General features: G+C 37.5%; 1 protein-coding gene across 1 annotated transcript in view; it reads right to left on the reverse strand.

The window, feature by feature from the left end:
* Positions 1-12,087: 12,087 nt before the first annotated feature.
* Positions 12,088-20,618, reverse strand: part of NLRP3 (NLR family, pyrin domain containing 3) — a 34,304-nt gene continuing 25,773 nt past the window's right edge. Inside the window, 3 exon segments of the mRNA XM_006876062.1 lie at positions 12,088-12,187; positions 13,780-13,950; positions 14,519-14,689. Coding sequence (XP_006876124.1) covers positions 12,088-12,187; positions 13,780-13,950; positions 14,519-14,689 — 442 coding nt within the window.

Raw genomic sequence — 20,618 nt, forward strand, 5'->3', positions numbered from 1 at the left:
ATTATGCGCTGTGGAGTTTGAACCGACTCATAGCGACCCTGTATAGGATTTCCAAGGCTGTAAATCTTTACAGGAGCAGAACGCCTCATCTTTCTTCTGCGGAACAGCTGGTAGTTTCGAACTGCTGATCTTAAGGTTCGCAGCCTGATTCGTAACCACTACGCTACCAGAGTTCCTTATGCAGAGTTGATAGGGATGGGCAACTTAGACATTGGGTACCTAAAATGGGGGTTCTATAAAGGCACTAAGTGACTGGCTAAAAAGTTTTCAAGAGGGAGTTTACTTTCAGAGTGTGCAAGGGAAGGTGGAATCCCCACTGAATAGTTTTCATCTTGTCTAGGTGGGGTATGGTGAAAGGACATGGGAATAAGATTCTCATGATTCAATAGTAAGTAATTATTATCATGACTAATTGCCACTGTCACAACTGTAAAAGTATAATTTTTGTAACAAAAAGTGGAGAGTAGTTAATCTTACAGTCCAGGAACAGAGGACCCTAGGACCATCAAGGGAGAAAAGCATGAGCAGAATGTGGGACCCTATTCAGAGAAGCAGCAACACCAGAGATGGAGGCCGAGAGGGGTACATGGAGAGATAGAGCAACTGAGAACTCTAGACTCATGGAAAGAGAAAGGCTGTGTGCTGGTGGCCAGGAGGCATGCTTGCAGAATGTGCCCATTGGCTGTTAAAGTGATTATATATTCCTGAATTTTTTGTGTATGTTCCCCCAAAAAAGAAACAGAGGATATAGAAGCAAATACTGTTGAACAATGATGTACAGAGGAGATTGTAATCATTGCAATGAAACGATGAGTGTAAAACCAATGTTCTCCCATGAAAACTATCACTCAATTCACAATAAACTCTTTTTTAAAATAATGTTAAAATGAAGTTGAAAGTAATTTAATAGTATGAAGACACAAGTTAATTAAACATGTTGATAAAACATAATCTTGTTCAAAAGTAAGAGAACATTTTCCCAACATGAAACAAAGCTGAATCATACTCTTATGAAGGGAATATGCTCTCTAATATTTAAATTTTTATAAGTAAATCTATGCATTTTCTTACCTCTTGCCAATATTCACAAAATATTGCTGTAATTAACTCCATTTATAAAAGATCATAGTGAGCCAAATCCCTGTAAGTAACAGTATTCAGTCCAGATATGAAATATGTACTTTACACTTCAGTTTTTGGTAAATTTCCCTGGATTAACTTTTCTGGATCATGAACTACAATTGTTTTGTTGTTTGTTTATTTAGATTTTCTAATTAAACAATTATTGAAAATAGTAATTTAAAAAAAAAGAGCCAATGATACTGACGGAAGAAGTCATTGGCAAAGAAAAAGTTTCAGAAAATTTATGGAATGCAAATGGAAATCTTTTAACAAACTAATGTAGCATCGGAGGCACACACTCATCTCTGCCAAGAAATTGGAAGACAGCTACCAATCTAACTCATTGGAAGAGATTCATAGTTGTGCCAGTTCCAAAGAGAGGTAACCCAAAGGAATATGGAACTCATCAGACAATATCATTAACAATGCCTACAAGCAAAATTTTTCTAAAAATAAAGATAATTTTTAAATGACTGCACAGTACACTGGGTTGATAGGATTGGGCAATTTAGACACTGACTAGCAAAATGGGGTGGGGGGGTTACTCCACTTTAGTGTGGTACCCTTCTCCAGGGACTGATCCCTTTTACAGCACATCCAGGGTACATACGACAAAGCCTTGTCACCCCTGCTTCTGGGTGACATTCTGGTTGTACTTCTTCCAGGACGGATTTTTTCCTTCTGACAGTCCATGAATGATACTTTCAATATTCCTTGCCAACACTGTAGTTTGGGTGTTTTGATTCTTCTCTGGTCTTCCTTATTCGTGTGGTCTAGCTTTTACATGCAACTGAGGTGCTTCTAAGCTGCTTGAAACCACCTTTCCTGATTTTAAACAATTCACTCAATAGTTTGCCCCTTTTCCAAATGGATCTGGTGAAAGGGATGGAGGATGATGGTGATTGGATTTTATGATTCAATTGTGAGTAATTGTTATCAGAACTAAGTGCAATAGTCACAGTTATAAATGTGGAAGCTATATAACTAAAATGGGGGAGTAGTTAAACTTTCATTTCAGAACAGAGGACCCATCATGCTTGGTAGAGTAGAGGGTCAGCAAAAAAGAGGAAGACACCTCTCCCTCTCCCCCTCCCAACAAGAATGACTGGCATAGTGGCAGCAGCAATGGGTGCAAGTGTAGTAACGATTGTGAGGTTGTTGTAGGACTGGGCAGTTTCGTTCTGGTGTGCATAGAGCCACTAAGAGCAAACATCCATGTAAATTCCTGTTTCAAGCTGGATTATTTAGGAAAGGAAAATCAGTGAAGCACAAAAAGTCAGTTCCTGGATTATGAACTTCTAATTTATGGACAACTCCTACTTGCCCTTTAATGTTGTATAAATTTGCTTTTCCTTTGGAACAATTGAACAAACCTCTAACCACAATAACCTCTAATCACAATCACCTTTACTTACTGCATATGCAGCTTTAAAATCATTGAAAGGTCTTTGAATCTTTTGTTACACTAAACTAAGACTAAATAAGAACTATATACATCTATTCCAACATATTTTCAAATTCTTAAAGACACAGGAATGGATTTCATTCATAACCCAGGTACTGCCAGTATATAAATACATGTGGTTGTTGTTAGGTGCAGTCTAATTGATTCCAACTCCGAGAGGCCATATGCAAAATAAAGCAAAACACCTTCCTGTCCTGTGCCATCCCCAAAATTGTTGCTATAATCAAGCACACTGTTGTTACCATTGTGTAAAGCCACAAACTTGAGGGTCTTTCTCTTTTTAGTGGACCTCCACTTTTCTAAGCACAATATCTTTCTCCAGGTACTGGTGCCTCCTAACAACATATCCAAAATAAGAGAGACAAAATCTTGTCATTCTCTCTTCTAAAGCATATTCTGGCTGTACCTGTTCCAAGATAGATGTGTTGGTTCTTCTGAGAGTTCATAGTGCTTTCAATATTCTTCACCAACACCATAATTCAAATGCATAGATTCCTCTATGTTCTTTCTCATTCATTGTCCAACTATTTGCATGCGTAAGAGGTGATTGTAAATATCATGATTTGGGTCAGGTGCACCTTAGTCCTCAAAGTAACCTTAGCCCACAAAGTGATATCTTTGTTCTTTAAAACTTATAAATACTTAGAGTGCTTTGCTTCAAGGGAATGGCTCACTCTGCTGCAGAGTTTCATAAGTCTTGGTCAGGCCTCAGGCTGACTCATGTGTATGCAGGGGCTGACCAACCAAAAACAGCAAGTCAGGTGAAAGAAATCTAGCTCACAAGTTTGTGGTGGCTGGTGATTCTCAAAATCTGTACGTCTTATAGCAGATTCCCATCTTAAAAACAATAAGTGACAGGATAAAATGTCAGATGCAGGGTCAGGAGTAAGCTTTTCCAGAACATCTGTATATGTCATTGTTGTTAAGTGCTGTTGAGTCAGTTCCAAATAATAGCAACCATGTGTCAGGTTTTCAAGGCTTTCATGAGAAAATCCCATTTTTCATGAAGTTTTTGAAGCTCCCTTGCATACTGGATGTAGGCTATACCCCCAAGGAAACTCCCTTTTCAACTGATTAGCTGCTCATATCAGATTGCAAAATGGAGGATGACTGCATGCTACACCACTGAGAATCTTGGTCTAGCCAAGTTGACACATAACATAATCATCACACCTTCCCTCAAGTCAAGAAAGAAAATATTGAGCCCACATAACCTTTTCCAATCACAAGCACCACACCTGCCCCACTCCCAACCCATAATTTTTAAGAGCCATCAAGTTGGTTCTAACTCATAGTGACCCTGTATAGAGTTCCCAGGGAGCGGCTGGTGGGTTTCAACTGCCCAACTGCTGGTTCAAACCAACCTTGTGTCCAGTGCATTATTCTGCAGCATCACACCAAGACTCCTTAAGTCTACAGTACCTGGTATTCTCAGGTGGTCTGCCATCCAAATAATAACCAAGACTGACCCCACTTAGCTTCTGAGATCAGACAAGATGTGGCACATTCAGGGTAAATTGGGAGATTATTAAATGAACAGATTCATATACCTACCCTCAGTGTCTTTGGGTCTGTGGTTCTGGCTTTTAGCCAGGAAGTAGCATTTCAAGTACGAGTTTTACACAGTTCTGGGAAGGGAATCCATTGATCACATTTGAGAAACACAGATTCCATGAAGGGAGTGATGCCAAGATTATTGTTATGTCGGTTTGATTAACCCATAATCCCTCTCTCTCTTATCTGTGTAAAATAGAAATTAAAAAATGCTTAGTCCTTAGTAACGTTTTTCACAGTGAAGACTGTAAAACTCCTACCAGGAGCAGACACAGAAAGAACTCTCCAAAACCATTCTTACAGAACCTAAGGCTTGCTCATGATCCCACAGTCAGTATAAGGTTCATGCCAGGGTCTGATTCCACACCTCTCAATGCCTTGACCAGGATGGCTCCATGAGGGTCACTGCTCTGTGGGAGTGTATGCCCAGTGATGCAGTGACTAAAATGCAAAGGGGCTTCAAAAAGATTATGGAAATTTTTCATTATTTTTTCACTTAATTTTCCACTTTTTGTAACCTCCTTGTATATGAGGCATTGATTCTGTCTGCCACACATTGAATTGTATGTATACTTTTCCCTTTTAAAATTGTGTTTTTCAGTCTTACCTAAAAAACAAGATCAGAAAGTCCAAAGGATGCATTCTCTGGCACCTAACCTTGTGCCTTCTTATGGATATTGATATAATAGAAATCACCTGAACTCCTGCAAGTCATTTCCAACAGGCAGAGCCCTTCCTAAGTGCAAATCTTATGCTTCAGAATAAACTCCTGCCTTTAGCCTCAAGCAAATACAAACCTCTGAAATTATAAAGGACAAGCAGTTGTAGCTGACATTTGGAAATATCAACAAAGGGCGAAGTGGGGAAGTAGAACTTAATTTTTCAAGACTCAAATCTATTGAAAGACCCCTTGCCCTCAAGAAGCAGCAAAGAGCCTCTCACACTAACAGACCCAGAGTTTAGTCCTCCCTTGTCATCTACCTGTGTGACACAACGGAAGGCCCATAAATTCATTGTCTTAGGATGTTTGTCAATATATAGGAAGTTTTCATCCTTTTGCCTGCTTATATGCTCCACCAGAATCATTTACAAATATCCTCTTTCAAACTCTAATATATATGTGGATTACGTAAATATGTATATCTCACCAATCTTCCTTCTCTGTTATTCATAAGGTTTTCAGTGACTAAATATTCAGAAGTAGTTCGTCACTCCTTCTTCCTAGTTTGTCTTCATCTGGAAGCTCATCTGAAACCTGTCCACCATGGGTGACCCTGCTGGTATTTAAAATACCAGTGGCATTGCTTCCCGAATCACAGCAACTCACAAGCTACCACATACAACCTTGCTTGGTGAAAGTGAAGAAGACTTAAAATATTTACTGATGAAGATCAAAGAGCACAGCCTTTGGTATGGATTGCATCTTAATGTAAAGAAAACAAAAATCCTCACCACTGGACCAATAAACAACGTTCTCATCAATAGAGAAAAGATTGAAGTTGTCAAGGACTTCATTCTTCTTGGATCAAATATCAACACTCATGGAAGCAGCAGTCAAGAAATCAAATGACATATTGCATTAGGCAAATCTGCTGCACAAGACCTTTTCTAAGTATTGAAGGGCAAAGATGCCAGCTTGAAGACTAAGATGCTCCTGACTCAAGTCATGGTATTTTCAATAACCTCGTATGCATGCGAAAGCTGGACAGTAAATAAGGAAGACCATAGACTAATTGATGCTTTTGAGTTATGCTGTTGGAGGAGAATACTGAAAGTGCCCTGGGCTGCCAAAAGAACTAACAGATCTGTGTTGGAAGAAGTGCAGCCAGAGTGCTCCTTGGAGGCCAGGATGGCCAAACTTCATCTCTCATATTTCAGACATATTGTCAGGAGGGACCAGTTCCTGGAAAAGGATAATATGTTTGGTAGGGTGGAGGGTCAGAGAAAAAGAGGAAGACCCCCAACGAGATGGATTGGCAAAGTGGCAGCATCAATGAGCTCAAGTGTGGCAATAATAGTGAGGTTGGCCCAGGATTGAGCAATGTTTCGTTCTGTTGTGCATAAGGTCGCTATGAGTCAGTACTGACTGGATGGCACCTAACAACAACAACCAATCTCCCTTGCCCATTCAGTCTATTTCTCAATCCATGTATGCACAGAATACTGTTGTTCCAAGGTTGTGTATCACTATTTACCTCTATCCCCTTTAGTCCATGTATACTGACCTGTCTTCATTATTTCTTCTGCCACTTTTCCTCTTCTTATATATTACCTTCCCCATCACACAAGCTAACATGTGTCTACCCTCTAGCCAGTGAATTACTCTTCCCTCCCTCCTACCCTGGGTAACCATTATAGAATGTTTCTTTTAGTCTGGAAATCTTTTCTTAAGCTTTCACAATAATGGTCTCACACAATATTTGGCCTTTTGTGTTTGACTAATTTCATTCAGCAAAATGGAGTCTTGGTGTGGCACTGTGGGTTAATATGCCAGACTGCAAAGCCGTTTGAACCAATTTTCAGTCAATCAGTAGATAGATTTATAGGGGAGGGAGACAAGAACAATCAAGAAATCATTCAAAATCAAAAGGGCCACATATCTATAAGGACAAAGTTAAGAAGGGATAGGAGGTGGGTGCAATGCACATAGGGAGCACATGGAGGAAGCAGGACTACTGTTGTTAAATTGTAATCATTGAAATGAAACAAAATTTATGATTTGTTGACTGTAAGGCTGATTATCTTGTCTATAAACCTTCATTAAATTCATAATAAAACATTTAAAAAGAACTGTGCAAGACCAATGACATTCATCGCAAATATCTTTTTGTAAGAATGTAAAAAGCAACTATACATGTAGACCTCACCAGATGGAATACACAGAAATCATACTACATCTGTTGTTATAGAGGAAGGAGAAGCTGACTATCACCAGTCAAAAGAAGACCAGGGACTGTTTATGGAACAGACCATCAATTGCACATATACAAGTTCAGCTTGAAGAAAATTGAAATAAGTCCAAAAAAGTCAAAATATGACTTTGAACATATCACATTGAATTTAGAGACCATTTCAAGAACAGATTTGATGAATTAGGCACTAATGACTAAAGGCAAGAAGAAATGGTCGATGTTCCACCATTTTAAGAAGTACCATATGATTAAGAGCCAATAGTACTGAAGGAAGAAGTCCAAGTTGCGCTGAGGCATTGGTGAAAAACAAGGCTGTAGAAATTGATAGACTACAAATTGAAAACTTTCAACAAACTGATGTAGTACTAGAGTCGCTCACTCAACTACACCTTAAAATTTGGAAAAATTTTAGCCAACCAATTGTAAGAGATCCATATTAGTGACCATTCCAGCAAAAGGTTACCCAAAGGAATGTGGAAATCACTGAACAATATCATTAATACCACATGTAAGTAAAACTTTGAAGATATTTAAAAATAATTGCAGCACTACATTGACAAGGAACTACCAGAAATTCAAGTTGGATTCAGCAGAGTACTTGGATACTATTGCTGATGACAAATCTAGTTGAAAACAGAGAATATCAGAAAGATATTTACTTTATTGACTATACAAACACATTTGACTGTGTGAATGATAATAAACCATGTTTGACATTGTGACAAATTGGAAATCCAGAACACTTAATTTTGTTCATAAAGAACCTACACAAAACAAGAGACACTGAATGGTTTAAAATCAGGAAAGGTATGCGTTAGGGTTGTACCCTTTCACCACATTTATTTAATCTGTATACTGAACAAATAATCCAAGAGGCTAGATTATATGAAGAAGAATGTAGCATCAGGATTGGAGAAAACTCATCAACAATCTGCTATATGCCGATGGCACGACCTTGCTGTTTGGAAGCCAAGAGGACTTTAAATACTTAATAAAGATCGAAGTCTACAGCCTTAAATATGGAATGTACCTCAATGTAAAGAAAGCAAAAATCATCACAAACGGACCAAAAAATAATAATATAATAAACAGAGCAAAGACTAAAGTTATCAAAGGGTTCATTTTGCCTGGACCCACAATCTACATCATTTGCCATCTACAGAAAGGTATTTTAAGACTTTGCGACTATCCTGATCCTCATTTAAATATCTTTCAAGATTTAACTTCCACTGGTGCTTTGTACCAGTTCCAATCTTTACTGTGGTAGTTGAAATAAATTTTCTTCAACTACATGTTACTGATTTCTATGTAGTGAGCTTGTATCTTGCAACTTTAATTATAATTGTTGTTAAGTGTCATGGAGTTGGTTCTGACTCATAGCAACCTTGTATAGGGTTTCCAAGGAGCAGCTCATGGGTTTGAAATGCCACCTTGTGGTAGTTGGCGGTCCAGCGTTTATGCTACAGCACAACACCAGGACTATGAGCAGGTATAAATGCCCAGATTTTCCCAAGTACATATTCATATTGTGGTCCTTTAATTAAATATTCCACGAAAGAGTAAATTCTTTTTTTTAATGTTTTATTGTGAATTATATGATAGTTTACATGGGAGAACATTAGTTTTACATTCATTCTATTGTATATATCATCTCATTGCCATGGTTACAATCCCCTCCATGCATCATCAACCAACCAAAGGGTATACCCTGCAATCCTGCCCCTGTACCCCCCAGGTCTTCAGCACACAGTGGCTCTCCCTCTCTGGATCTAAAGTCTACAGCTGCTCTATCGCTCCACGTCATCATCTCTGCCTCCATCTCAGGCATCACTGCTTCTCTGGGTAGTGTCCCGCTCTCCACTCTTCTCCGTTGATGGTCCTAGGGACCTCCCTTCCTAGACTGGAAAGTTAATCACTCCCCTCCTTGCTATAAAACATCTACCTTTGCATTTCCGACCCTCACAATCAGTCCTGTTAACAATTATTCACTATTGTATCACAAGATACCCGTCTGCATTTCATTGCATCAGCCCCGCCTAGTCAGACTGACTACTACTCACTGGAGATTCAACCTTCCTCCAGGCCCTCTGGATCTAGGTTCCCTCTTGAAAGCTTGTAAGCCAGTCACTTCTTGCCTTTGTAGCCCCCCACCCCCCATTTTGGGTAGCCAATGTCCAAGTTGCCCATCCCTGTCTACTCTGTGTGTGGAGGGGGTGGGAATGATTCTTGCTGTAAGGACTTGTTCCCTCTTTTGAGCTACTGCTTCCATAGGTGTAGGTCAAGTTCATCAAATTGTATGAGAATACTTTTTTTTTTTCCTCTTCTTTTTACGAAAGGGTAAATTCTTAAGCTTACCAAAATAGTTTTAAATTCCTAGTACTCAGATATTCCACTTTCTCTTTTCAAGTAATTATGTGTTTTTTGTTTTTTAAGGTTTTTATGTGGATTGAGTGAAAGTTTACAGGGCAGATCATCAGTTTTACAAGAAACAAATCATACACCTTTTTTCATTACAGTGATTATAATCCCCTCCATGTACCATCAATTAACAATAGTTCTCTTTATTCATTTTAGCGACTTTTTTTTTTTTTTTAACACTCAGGCATATATAATAATTTAAACCACCAAAGGGCACATTCTGCAAGTCTGCCTCCTGGCTGCCATCTCTTAGCCCCTCTTTTGCCATGAATCTAGAGTCCTCAGCTGCTTTCTTTCTCCATGTCCCCATCTCTGCATCCATCTCTGGTGTCGCTGCTTCTCTGGATAAAGTCTCACATTCCACTTGTGCTCTTCACCTTGATGGTCCTAGGTTCCTTTGTTTCTGGACTGTAAGATTAACTACGCCCCTGTTTTTGTTACAAAACTTCTACCTTTACCATTGTGACAGTCACAATTAGTTATGATAACAATTACTCACTATTGAATCATAAGAATCTTATCCCCATCTCTTTTCACCAGACCCATCTAGACAAAATGAAAACTGATATTCAGTGGGGATTTTCTTCCCCACACACTATTAAACTAAATTCCTCCTTGAAACCTTGTAAGTCAGTCACTTAGTGCCTTTATTGCCCCTTCATTTTAGGTAGCTAATGTCTAAGTTGCCCATCCATATCTACCCATGTATAGAGGGGCTAGCATTGATACTTGATGTGAAGACTCCTTCCATCTCTGTTGGTATTTAGAATTACTACCTCCATGAGCATAGGTCAAGTTCATCAAATTGTAGCAATTTACCCTCATTTCCTTTATCAAAAATAGTTTTGTTTTGTTTATATCTTCCTCTAGTCAGGTTCTGATTATCAAGCCATCGAGGCTAGGTCAAATGGGTACTATCTGCAATTCTGAATGTTCTTGTGTGCCTCCTCTCACTTCATATCAGCTGGATGCTTCACTCTCAGCTATCCAGCTATGTGTTTTTTAATTACATTTTATCCAGCTGGTCAAGTGATTTGTAGCAGGAAGGCAATCTGCAACTGCTAACTACCATGGTGCAGAAAGCAATGTCTAGTTCAGTGTTATTAAAAAAATGTTGGTCTTAGGCAAGACAGAGTATGCAGCACATCATGTAAATTACACACTATTTCCTTTGTTGAGAAAGTTTAATGCGAAAAAAAAAGTTAGCTTATCTAAAAAAGTAATAAAAGTGCTTAGTAATAAAACTGGTTTACATTATTACACAAGCTTCTTACCCACAATTCATACATTACATTTTGAGTAGCAGAGTTTAGATGGCTTCAATTTGTAAAGGAAATTCCAAGCAATTCCATGTGGCTCAGGTAATGTCCCATGTAACAAGAAACAATTGAACACTATCTATTAGTGGCTAATACTAGTTGTCCTGGTGTGGCACTTTGGGTTAATGCTCTGGACTGCAAAGTCAGTTTGAACCACAAGGTCAGCAATTCAAGTTCACCAGTCACTCCTTGGAAACCCAATACAGGGTCTCCATGGGTGGAAACCAACTTGATGACACTTAACAACAGCAACAATACTAGTATGGAGCCTGGTGTGATGCTGTAGGATAAAGCACTGGACCACAAGGTTGATTTGAACCACAAGGTTGGCCGTTCAAACTCTGCTCCTTGGAAACACTACACCAGATTGCTATGAATCAGAACTGACGCAACAGTACTTAACAACAACAATGATAAGTATAAAATGTAGATGAGCTGTTTGGGGAAGACATAAATCTCAAAATTAATTCTTATCTATTAAAGAAAAAAATGCATTTTCTACATAATTATTTATACTAAGACCCTCCATGCTTCCCGTTCTACTAGAGCTAAAATTCTAATCATCAGAAGTAGTGAGAATGAGGAAATTCTTTTATTCCATTGAATACAGTTGAATTATTTGTAAAAGCGATTTTAAAACCACATAAATCAACTTATCTTTAGTAGTTTAAGTAAATAAAAAGAATTTTTGTCATAATCATTAAAAATTAAGTACACAGTCATACTCAATAAATTAAATAAAGTTTTTATTTTTTTTAATCTTCAACTACAATAAACATAAATTATTTTTATTAGAAAATATTCATGTTACAAAAATTTTAAATAAATAAAGTGCTGCCACAAAATTTCAACATAATATACAATTACCTATTTCTATATAATGGTCAGTTAAGGAAAAGATGGCAGGAATGATACTATCAACAAAAGAAACAGAAGAAGGAGAAAAGAAAGAAAGGAACACCAGAGAGAATGAGTAAAGAAGACAGAAAAAGGCTTTGCTGACTGAGTTAATTACACACGGCCACCAAGGTGAAATATCCTTTAACTGAAGCACTATGATTAAGAAAATATGATCTTGATTATTTTATTTCTATTGTGTTTTCAATCCAAAGATAAAGACAATGCTCAAATTCCTTACATATAGCACCATCAGCAAGTTTTCAATCTCTGATTCTGGACCTGAAAATCACAGAGCTGTGGTCTTGACCTTGGATGGAAGAGCATTCATTCCCACTTGTGTACATCTATAACATGAGTGCTATAGAGAGCATGGTGCCTGGCAGTCCTGCTTCCATCACTACCAAGAAGGCTCAAAGATAATGTTCAACTCAGGCTTTTTTTCTTGAAGTTTTTCCAATGCATATTTTGTCTCATAGTTGAAATACATTTTACACAACCTGTGGGTGCAATTAGAAAACCTGGGATTTACTATTTAAGAAAATTTCTACAGCTTTTTCCCCTCAAGAATATTATTTCAATTCCCTTAACTCCATATACCTCTAAGTCCTGAAATTGTGTGCTGTTACATGTGCAATTAAAAAAAAAAAAATTTCATTATGAATTAAGTGAAGTGTTACAGAGCAGATCAGTTTTCCATTCAACAATTCATACACATTTTGTTTGTCAGTTATTGCAATCCCCATAATGTAATTTTACTTATCCCACTTTCTCCCTGTGCTTTTCATTTCTATTTCCCTTCTCTCCTACCTCTCTCCTGCCTTCCGAACTTTGTGGTTAGATAAATGTTATCCTTTTGATCTTAAATGGTTGATTAATCTAAGGATGATACCTCCCTAGTGCTTGAACAGTTGGGTTAATTCTGTTCCATGCCTAAAGGATGACTAAGGACTATAGCCTCAGGAGTTCCACCAGTTTCTAACCAACAAGCCTGGTCTTCTTTTTACATATGCAAGATAGTTTTTATTTTGGAAAATTTTAAATGTATGTAAAGATATAAAAATTAATATAATAAATTTCCATGTGCTAATTATCCAGCTTCAACAACTATTTTTAACCAATCTTATTTCATCTATGACACATCCAATCAATGAATTATTTCAAAGATACACTATACACATGTAAATATAAATATTTCACTATGTAACATTAGATTAAAGGAACTTTTTTAAAACATACCACAATGTCATTAGCACATCTAAAAAAAAGTTAGCAGAAATTCCTTACTATAATCGTATATCCAGTCAACATTTAAATTTCCTTTATTTTCCCTTGTAACTTTTTTACACTATGTTCATTTAATCAAAATCCATATAAAGTTTTTACATTGCAACTAGGTGACATGCCTCCTACATCTTCTTTGGTATGCATTCTGTTTCCTTTTCTGAAATTTTTCTTGCAGTTTAACTATTAAATAAATCAGGTCATTTTTTATATATAGTTTTTAACTGTCATGGTTTGGTTGATTGTTTAAACTAACAGAAACTATGAGACTAATGAGATAGCCCTTAGTACAGAAATCATGAATACCTTGGTAGTATTGTGGTTGACTAAAAAGAAGCAGATAGGCTAAATTTTTTGAAATTTTTTTATCTTAATGCTTCAAGAGTACTCTTTCTCACTTAGGAAATCTCAGAAACAAGGCCAACAGGACTGGTAGTACATTAAGACATTTTCAATTGAAATTAATTAAAGACTTGTTGAGTTCTACAAAGTACAATCCTTTCCATTGAACTATAATTCTATTTGATCCGTTTCATTAGGACTATACTTCTTTGGGGAATATGGAGAGAAAATCATTTCACATCCAACTGAACCTAGATTATTCTGGGATATCTGGATGGAGTGACATACAGTTTATAATGCATGCGCCTTCCAAACAAAAACAAAAACAAAAAACTGCACTTACTGGCTAAAGCACAACCAAACATTGAATGAAAATGAAGTCAAAGCCCTCCTGGATTTTAGTGACTGATCAATGTTTTCCTTAGAACTCTGAACCCTACTGCACAAAGTTTTCCAAAGCACTTACTGCAGGCTATTCAGAAGACAGCTCTGCTCTTTGAGTACTTCACAGAGAAGCATGACACCCAGATCACCCAGGTCATTGTCGCCCAGGCTCAGCTCTCGCAGGCTTTGGTTACCAGTCAAAACTGTAGACAGATGCCAGCAGCAATGTGAGGTAAGACTGCAGTTGTCTAGTCTGCAAGAAAGAGGGTGCATAAAGAAATTGTTCCCTTAACTCTCATCCCAGGTCTTCCAGAACTTAGCTTGTAACATTTAGAACACAAATAGTAGACAATTTATGGGACAACTTTATATGTCAATGATTATTTTTCTTTCCTTTTTAGATGGACTTTTTTTCAAGTCTATTGGATTGTGTATATCAAATTAATAACAAATTAGTAATTATTTATTAATTGATTTTCCCAAATCTATGTCTTTCCCAAATATTCCTAAAACACTAGTTGTATATTTCCCCACTCTTTGTGTAGAAAGGAATAAGCTGAAAAAAAAAAAAACTTGAGATTCTATCTTTAGACCATCTAGTAGAATTCTTCCCAGTCCCGTGATCCTCTTTTAAACCAAACACTTGAAAGATACCATCACTTCTCAAAAACTAGGTGGCTTCAACAAGTTCATGGAAAAATAAAAGATAACAGAATTTTCCATGAGTTTTATTAAGCCCCCTCATAATGCCCTTCTCCCAAATTTTCCTCCACTCTCAGCTGCCACATATCCCCATCACCATAATAAGCCAACAAACTTACTCTAACATTTGAACTTTGCAGTTGGGGTTCATGAGTCCTTCACAGAGTATCTTGATCCCTTTGTCTCCAAGAGCATTGTCCCTTAGGTAAAGGTGCGTGAGGTTCTGGTTAGTGCTGAGTGCCAAGGACAGAGCTGGACAACAAACTGATGTAAGGCCAGAATTTACCAATCTGTCAGAAGGATTAGAGAAGAGTCCTCAATATCCAGCCTTCCCTAAAAACACAGCAACTTTTGCAACTATTTCTTCCAGAAAGCCATCCCAGGTAAACCATAATCAGTAATTCCCACTAACATTGCAGATTGCAAAATCATGTCTTATTTGATTCTTACCTCAAACTGGTAAGGCAGGCAGCACAGTTTTAACTATTACACATATTTAAAAGATTATAAATCTGAAGTTCACAAAATCATGTATGTTTCTCAAGGTCAAAGATCCAACATATGGTGCAGAGTTGTTAGAAAGGGTGAAAGAGCAGTTCTTATAAAGATTAACTCAATGATTCTAAATGGAATGGGGGTGTGTTTGGAGCAAAGACAGATGTAACCTCATCTGGGTCTGCGTCAAAGAAATGCTGTGGGCTGAGTTAAGGTATATCACCTTCATTCTAACTTCAAAGAAGAACATTGGGAAAGTTTTGATCAAGGGTTCATTTTCAAATTTCAGTTTGGTGGTGTAGTGAATTATTTAATATGTCTCTTCTTTGTTGTTATTGTTAAGTTCTGTCAAGTCAGTTCCAATTCATAACAACCCTATGTACAACAAAACAAAACACTGCCCAGTCCTGCGCCATCCTCACAATTGATTGAGCCCATTGTTGCTGCCATTGTGTCAATCCATCTCGTTGGGTGTCTCCATCTTCTTCTCTGTCCCTCCACTTTACCAAGCATAATATCCTTCTCCATGTACTGCTCTGTCCTGATGATATGTCCAAAGTATGAGAGATGAAGTCTGGCCACCTAGCCTCTAAAGAGCATCCTAGTTGTACTTCCTCCTAACACAAATCTGTTTGTTCTTCTGGCAGTATCATGGTACTTTTAATTTTCTTCTTCAACACCATAACTCAGGTACATCAATTCTTCTACAGTCTTTCTTATTCACTGTCCAATGTTCACATACAACTACTGAAAATGCCACAGGTTGGGTTAGACACACTTTAGTCCTTAAACTGACATCTTTGTTCCTGAACACTTTAAAAAGATCTTGTGCAACAGATTTGCCTAATTCATTTGATTTCTTGACTGCTACTTCCTGAATGTTAATGATGGATCCAAGCAAAGTGAAGTCTTTTACAACTTTAATCCTTTCTCCATTTATTGTGATGTTATTTATTGGTCCAATTGTGAGAATTTTTGTTTTTTTACAATGCGGTGCAACCCATACTAATATTCATCAGTAAGTTTTTTGGTTTTCTTAAAAGTTTTTATTGTGACTTGAGTAAGTGAAGGTTTATAGGGCAGATCATCAGGATTTTTGTTGTTTTTTTGTTTGTTTGTTTTTTAATATACAATTGTTTAAATAAACAAAAGGTACATTCTGCAAGCCAGCCTCTAGGCCACCAGCACACAGCCTTTCTCTTTCCATGAGTCTAGAGTCCTCAGCTGCTCTCTCTCTCTCTCTATGCCGTCACCTCTGCCTCCATCTGTGGTGTTGCTACATCTCTGGTTAGTGTCCCACATTCCACTCATGCTCTTCTCTCTTGATGGTCCTAGGGTCCTCTGTTGCTGGAATGTAAGAGTAACAACTCCCCCTTTTTGTTACACAGTAAGTATTTTAAGTCCTCTTCACTGTCAGCAAGCAAGGTTATTTCATCTGCACATCATAGGTTATTATATCATGAGCCTTCCTCCAATCCTGATGCCTTGTTCTTCTTCATATAATCAATTTTATCAGATTCTTTGCTCAGCACACAGATTGAATAAGTATGGTAAAAGAATTCAACCCTGATGCTCCACTTTCATGATTTTAAACCATTCGGGGTCCTCTTGTTCTGTTCGAACAATTGCTATTTGGTATTTGAACAGGTTCCTCATGAGCACAATTAAGTGTTCCTGAATACTCATTCTTTGCATGTTATCCATAACTTATTATGATCCACAGAGTCCAAAGCCTTTGTATACTAAATAAATCACAGGTAAACATCTTTCTGGTAGTCTCTGCTTTCAACCAAAATCTATCTGAAATCAACAATGATATCCTTCATTCCATGTCCTCATCTGAATCTGGCTTGAACCTCTACCAATTCCCTGTCAATGTACTGTTGCAATCATTTTTTAATTATCTTCAGCAAAATTTTACTTGAATGTCATATTAATGATACCATCCAATGATTTCCAAATTCTGTTAGGTCATCTCTCTCTGGAATAGGCACAAATATTGACCTATTCCAATCAGTTGACCTGGTAGCTATCTTCCGAATTTCTTCGCATAGATTAGTGAGTACCTTCATGATGAATCAGTTTATTGAAAGATTTCAGTTTGTATTCTATCAATTCCTGGAGCTTTGTTCTTTGCCAATGCTTTCAGTGCACATTAGATTTCTTCCTTCAGTACCATTGGCTCTTGATCATATACTATCTCTTGAGATGGTTGAACATCAACAATCAGAAGACCCGAGGACCATCAAGAGAGAAGAGCATGAATTTTGATACAGTAACTCTATGTATTCCTTCCATCTTCTTTTGATGATTGCTACATTATATTCAATATCTTGTCAAAGAATCCTTCAGTATTGCAAATTGAGGTTTGAAATGTTTTCCTCAGTTCTTTCAGCTTCATAAATGCTGAATGTGTCCTTCTCTTTTGGTTTTCTAACTCCAAATCTTTGCACATTTAATTATAATATTGGACTCTGTCTTCTGGAGCTGCCCTTTGAAATTTTCTCTTCAGCTATTTTATCTCCTCAATTCTTCCATTTCCTTTAGCATCTCTATGCTAGACAGTAAGTTTCAGAGTCTCTTCTAATATTCACTTTGGTCTTTTCTTTATTCCTTGTCTTCTTAATGACCGTTTTCTTTTTTTCCTGTGTGACATTCTTAATGCCATACCAAACTCTTCAGGTTTACAGTCATTAGTGCATAATGCATCAAATCTGTTCTTGAGATGATCTCTAAATTCATGTAGGATAAGTTCAAGGTTACAGTGACAGCAGCAGTGGACTCTAGATTATCAACGATTGTGAGATTGGCTGGGCAGTATTTCATTCTGCTGTGCATAAGGTTACTATGAGTTAGTACCAACTCAACAGCACCTAACGACAACAACAACAACAATGTTACAGGTCATCTTTTGGTCTCATGGACTTGTTTTAACTTTTTTTTATCTTCAGTCTGAACTTGCATATGAACAATTGATGTTCTGTTCCACAGTCTGCCTCTGGCCTTGTTTTGGCTAATGATATGGAATTTTTCTACTGTCTCTTTCCACATATGGAGTCAATTTGATTTCTTTGTATTCCATCTGGTGACATCTATGTGTATAATCAGTTTTTGTGTTGTTTAAAAAAAGGTATTTGCAATTAATCAAGTTATTGGTCTTGCAAAATTCTATCATACGATTTCCAGCATTTCTATCACCAAAGCTGTATTTTCCAACTACTGATCCTTCCTCTTTGTTTCCAACCTTTACATTCCAATCACTAGCAATTATCAATACATCTTGATTGCATGTTTGACCAATTTCGTCACCACTGACTTTTGCAGTTGATGCATAAATTTGAATAATAGTGATATTAACTATTATATCTGGTCTTCTTTGTAGGCATATGGATATTATCCTATCTTTTCCATACTTACCCTTTGTAATTCCCACCAAAAAACTGTTTTCCTGATGTGTTTGGGTAAGAAAAGATGGGTAAAGATACTGATGAGATATGATTTAGTTGTGAATGGTTATTAACAGAGTTCACTGTGATTGTAAAAACTTAGAACTTTAACATGGGCATAAAATGAACCATCTCAGAAGGGTGGGGGAATTTCAATACAATCAAGGAAGAAGAGAAAGGCATAGAGCCTGTCCTTTGGACCCCGAGATCCCTGTACCTCCTTGACCAAGGAGCAGAAAGTTGTAACATCAGAGGAGTAACAGAGGAGGAGCAAACAGCAGAACCAAGAGCCAGAGCATGAAACAGAAGCGTGGACTTACTGGCCCACAGATTAAATAAAGCTAAGTGCCTTTAGACCAGAGACTTGCTGCAGAGTGGGATATCTCCAAGTATTTTATTGAGGGAACAAAGTTTGCTGATCTATGGAACTACAGCTCAGCACCTTCACAGTGAGGTTTAAGGTGAAGTGGTATGCTCTGTGTATATTTTTATCAGCAATCCTAAAAGAACTTTGTAACACTGTAAGAGCAGGGAACAGGCCAGATCAAAAGGTCAAGGGCCAGAGAGATGTCTATATGTGGACAAAGAAGAGGAAATGCTCTCCTGACTGGAAGAACTGTGCCCTGAGCATTTTCTGATCCTTTATTGTTACCTGTTAAGTTTCATAATAAATTCTATAATTGTAAATAGGGTGTTGGAGTTCTGTGTGTCCATTGCAATGAATTTTTTAACCCAAATGAGAAGTAGAGAGTGCTGTGAGAGAGATGATTAGAGCCATATTTCACAGAGTGCCAAAGCAGTTCTTATTAGTAAGGCCTCTGGTAACGTGGTGGATAAGAATCAGGCTGCTAACCTCAAGGTCAGCAGTTCAAAACTACCAGCTGTTCCACAGGAGAAAGATGAAGTTTTCTGCTCCCGTAAAGATTTACAGCGTCGGAAACCCTGAACAGGGTTGCTATGAGTCAGAACTGACTCCACGGCACATAACAACAACAACAACAACAATTCAAGATTATTCAAAATGGAGTAGAAGATGTGATAGAAGCATGGACAGGAGCAGCTCCAGCTTGGGGTGGGTCAAAGAAATACTGTGTACTGAGGTGATACTGTGTACTGAAGTATATCAACTTCACTCTGACTTCAAAGAACTTTGGAAATTTTTGAGCAAAGGATCATTTTCAAATTTTCAGTTTCAGAAGATTCTGCTGATGAAATAAATGTGAGAAGGGAAGAGAACTGAAAGTAAAGAGAATAAAGTGCCCTCTTGTTATTGCTGGACAGTCCCCTGGAAAGTCCCACTATTGAACAAAACAGGAAAAAGAGGGCAGAAACAGGTCAAGGAATGTGGGTGGCTGAGTAGATATAATAATTGGTTTAATATTAGAAATGCTCCATTTGTAACACTTGTGTAATATTAAGGGAATGGAGGAACAAGTTCAATATGCAGTGAGAAAAGGGTCTACAGTTCAAGATAAGAAAATTTGACTATACCTAACATAATACGAAATGTTTCAAAGCTTGGTTCACTAATTCCACTTATAAGTATCCATCCTAAAGAAATACATATACATAAAGTTCTATAAACAAGGACACTCACTGAATCTAAGGGGCATATGAGAGAATCCAGGAATTGTAATAACATTTTAAAAACAAGAACGTCAGTGGCAAAATCCTTAGACCATAGCAAGCGATGCCAAAATTGGACAAAGAAAAGAGAAAGCTATAAAATGAGGAAGAAAATAGTGAGGGGAAACAGAGAAAAAGGGTTACAAGGGAGAGGTGATGAACAGAATTACAGGCAGTGTATTATAAGGTAAGGACTAAGAAGGATCTACAGGAGTTGAACCAGGACCACTGAGACACGACAGCACTTAACAAAAACAACAACAATGATAAATTGAAAAGAAATTGAAGTTGGCAATTATTTTATCATATTCACATCAACAATGTCCATGAAAGCAGAAGCCAAGAATCCAAGCCATGTGTTGAATTGGGCAAACCTACTACAAAAGTTCTCTTTAAAACTTTAAAAGATAATGATGTCACTTTAATAACTAAGGTGCATTTGGCCGAGTTAGTATTGTATATTCATGAAGAATACTGAATATATTATGTTATTCTTGTTGTTGTCATTAGGTGCCATCGAGTCGGTACCAACTCATAGAGACCCTATGCACAACAGAACAAAACACCGCCCAATCCTGGGCCAACCTCACTATTGTTGCCACACTTGAGCTCATGGATGCTGCCACTTTGCCAATCCATCTTGCTGGGGGGG

This window comes from Chrysochloris asiatica, unplaced genomic scaffold, assembly GCF_000296735.1.
Source record: "Chrysochloris asiatica unplaced genomic scaffold, ChrAsi1.0 scaffold00352, whole genome shotgun sequence".
Taxonomy (NCBI): domain Eukaryota; kingdom Metazoa; phylum Chordata; class Mammalia; order Afrosoricida; family Chrysochloridae; genus Chrysochloris; species Chrysochloris asiatica.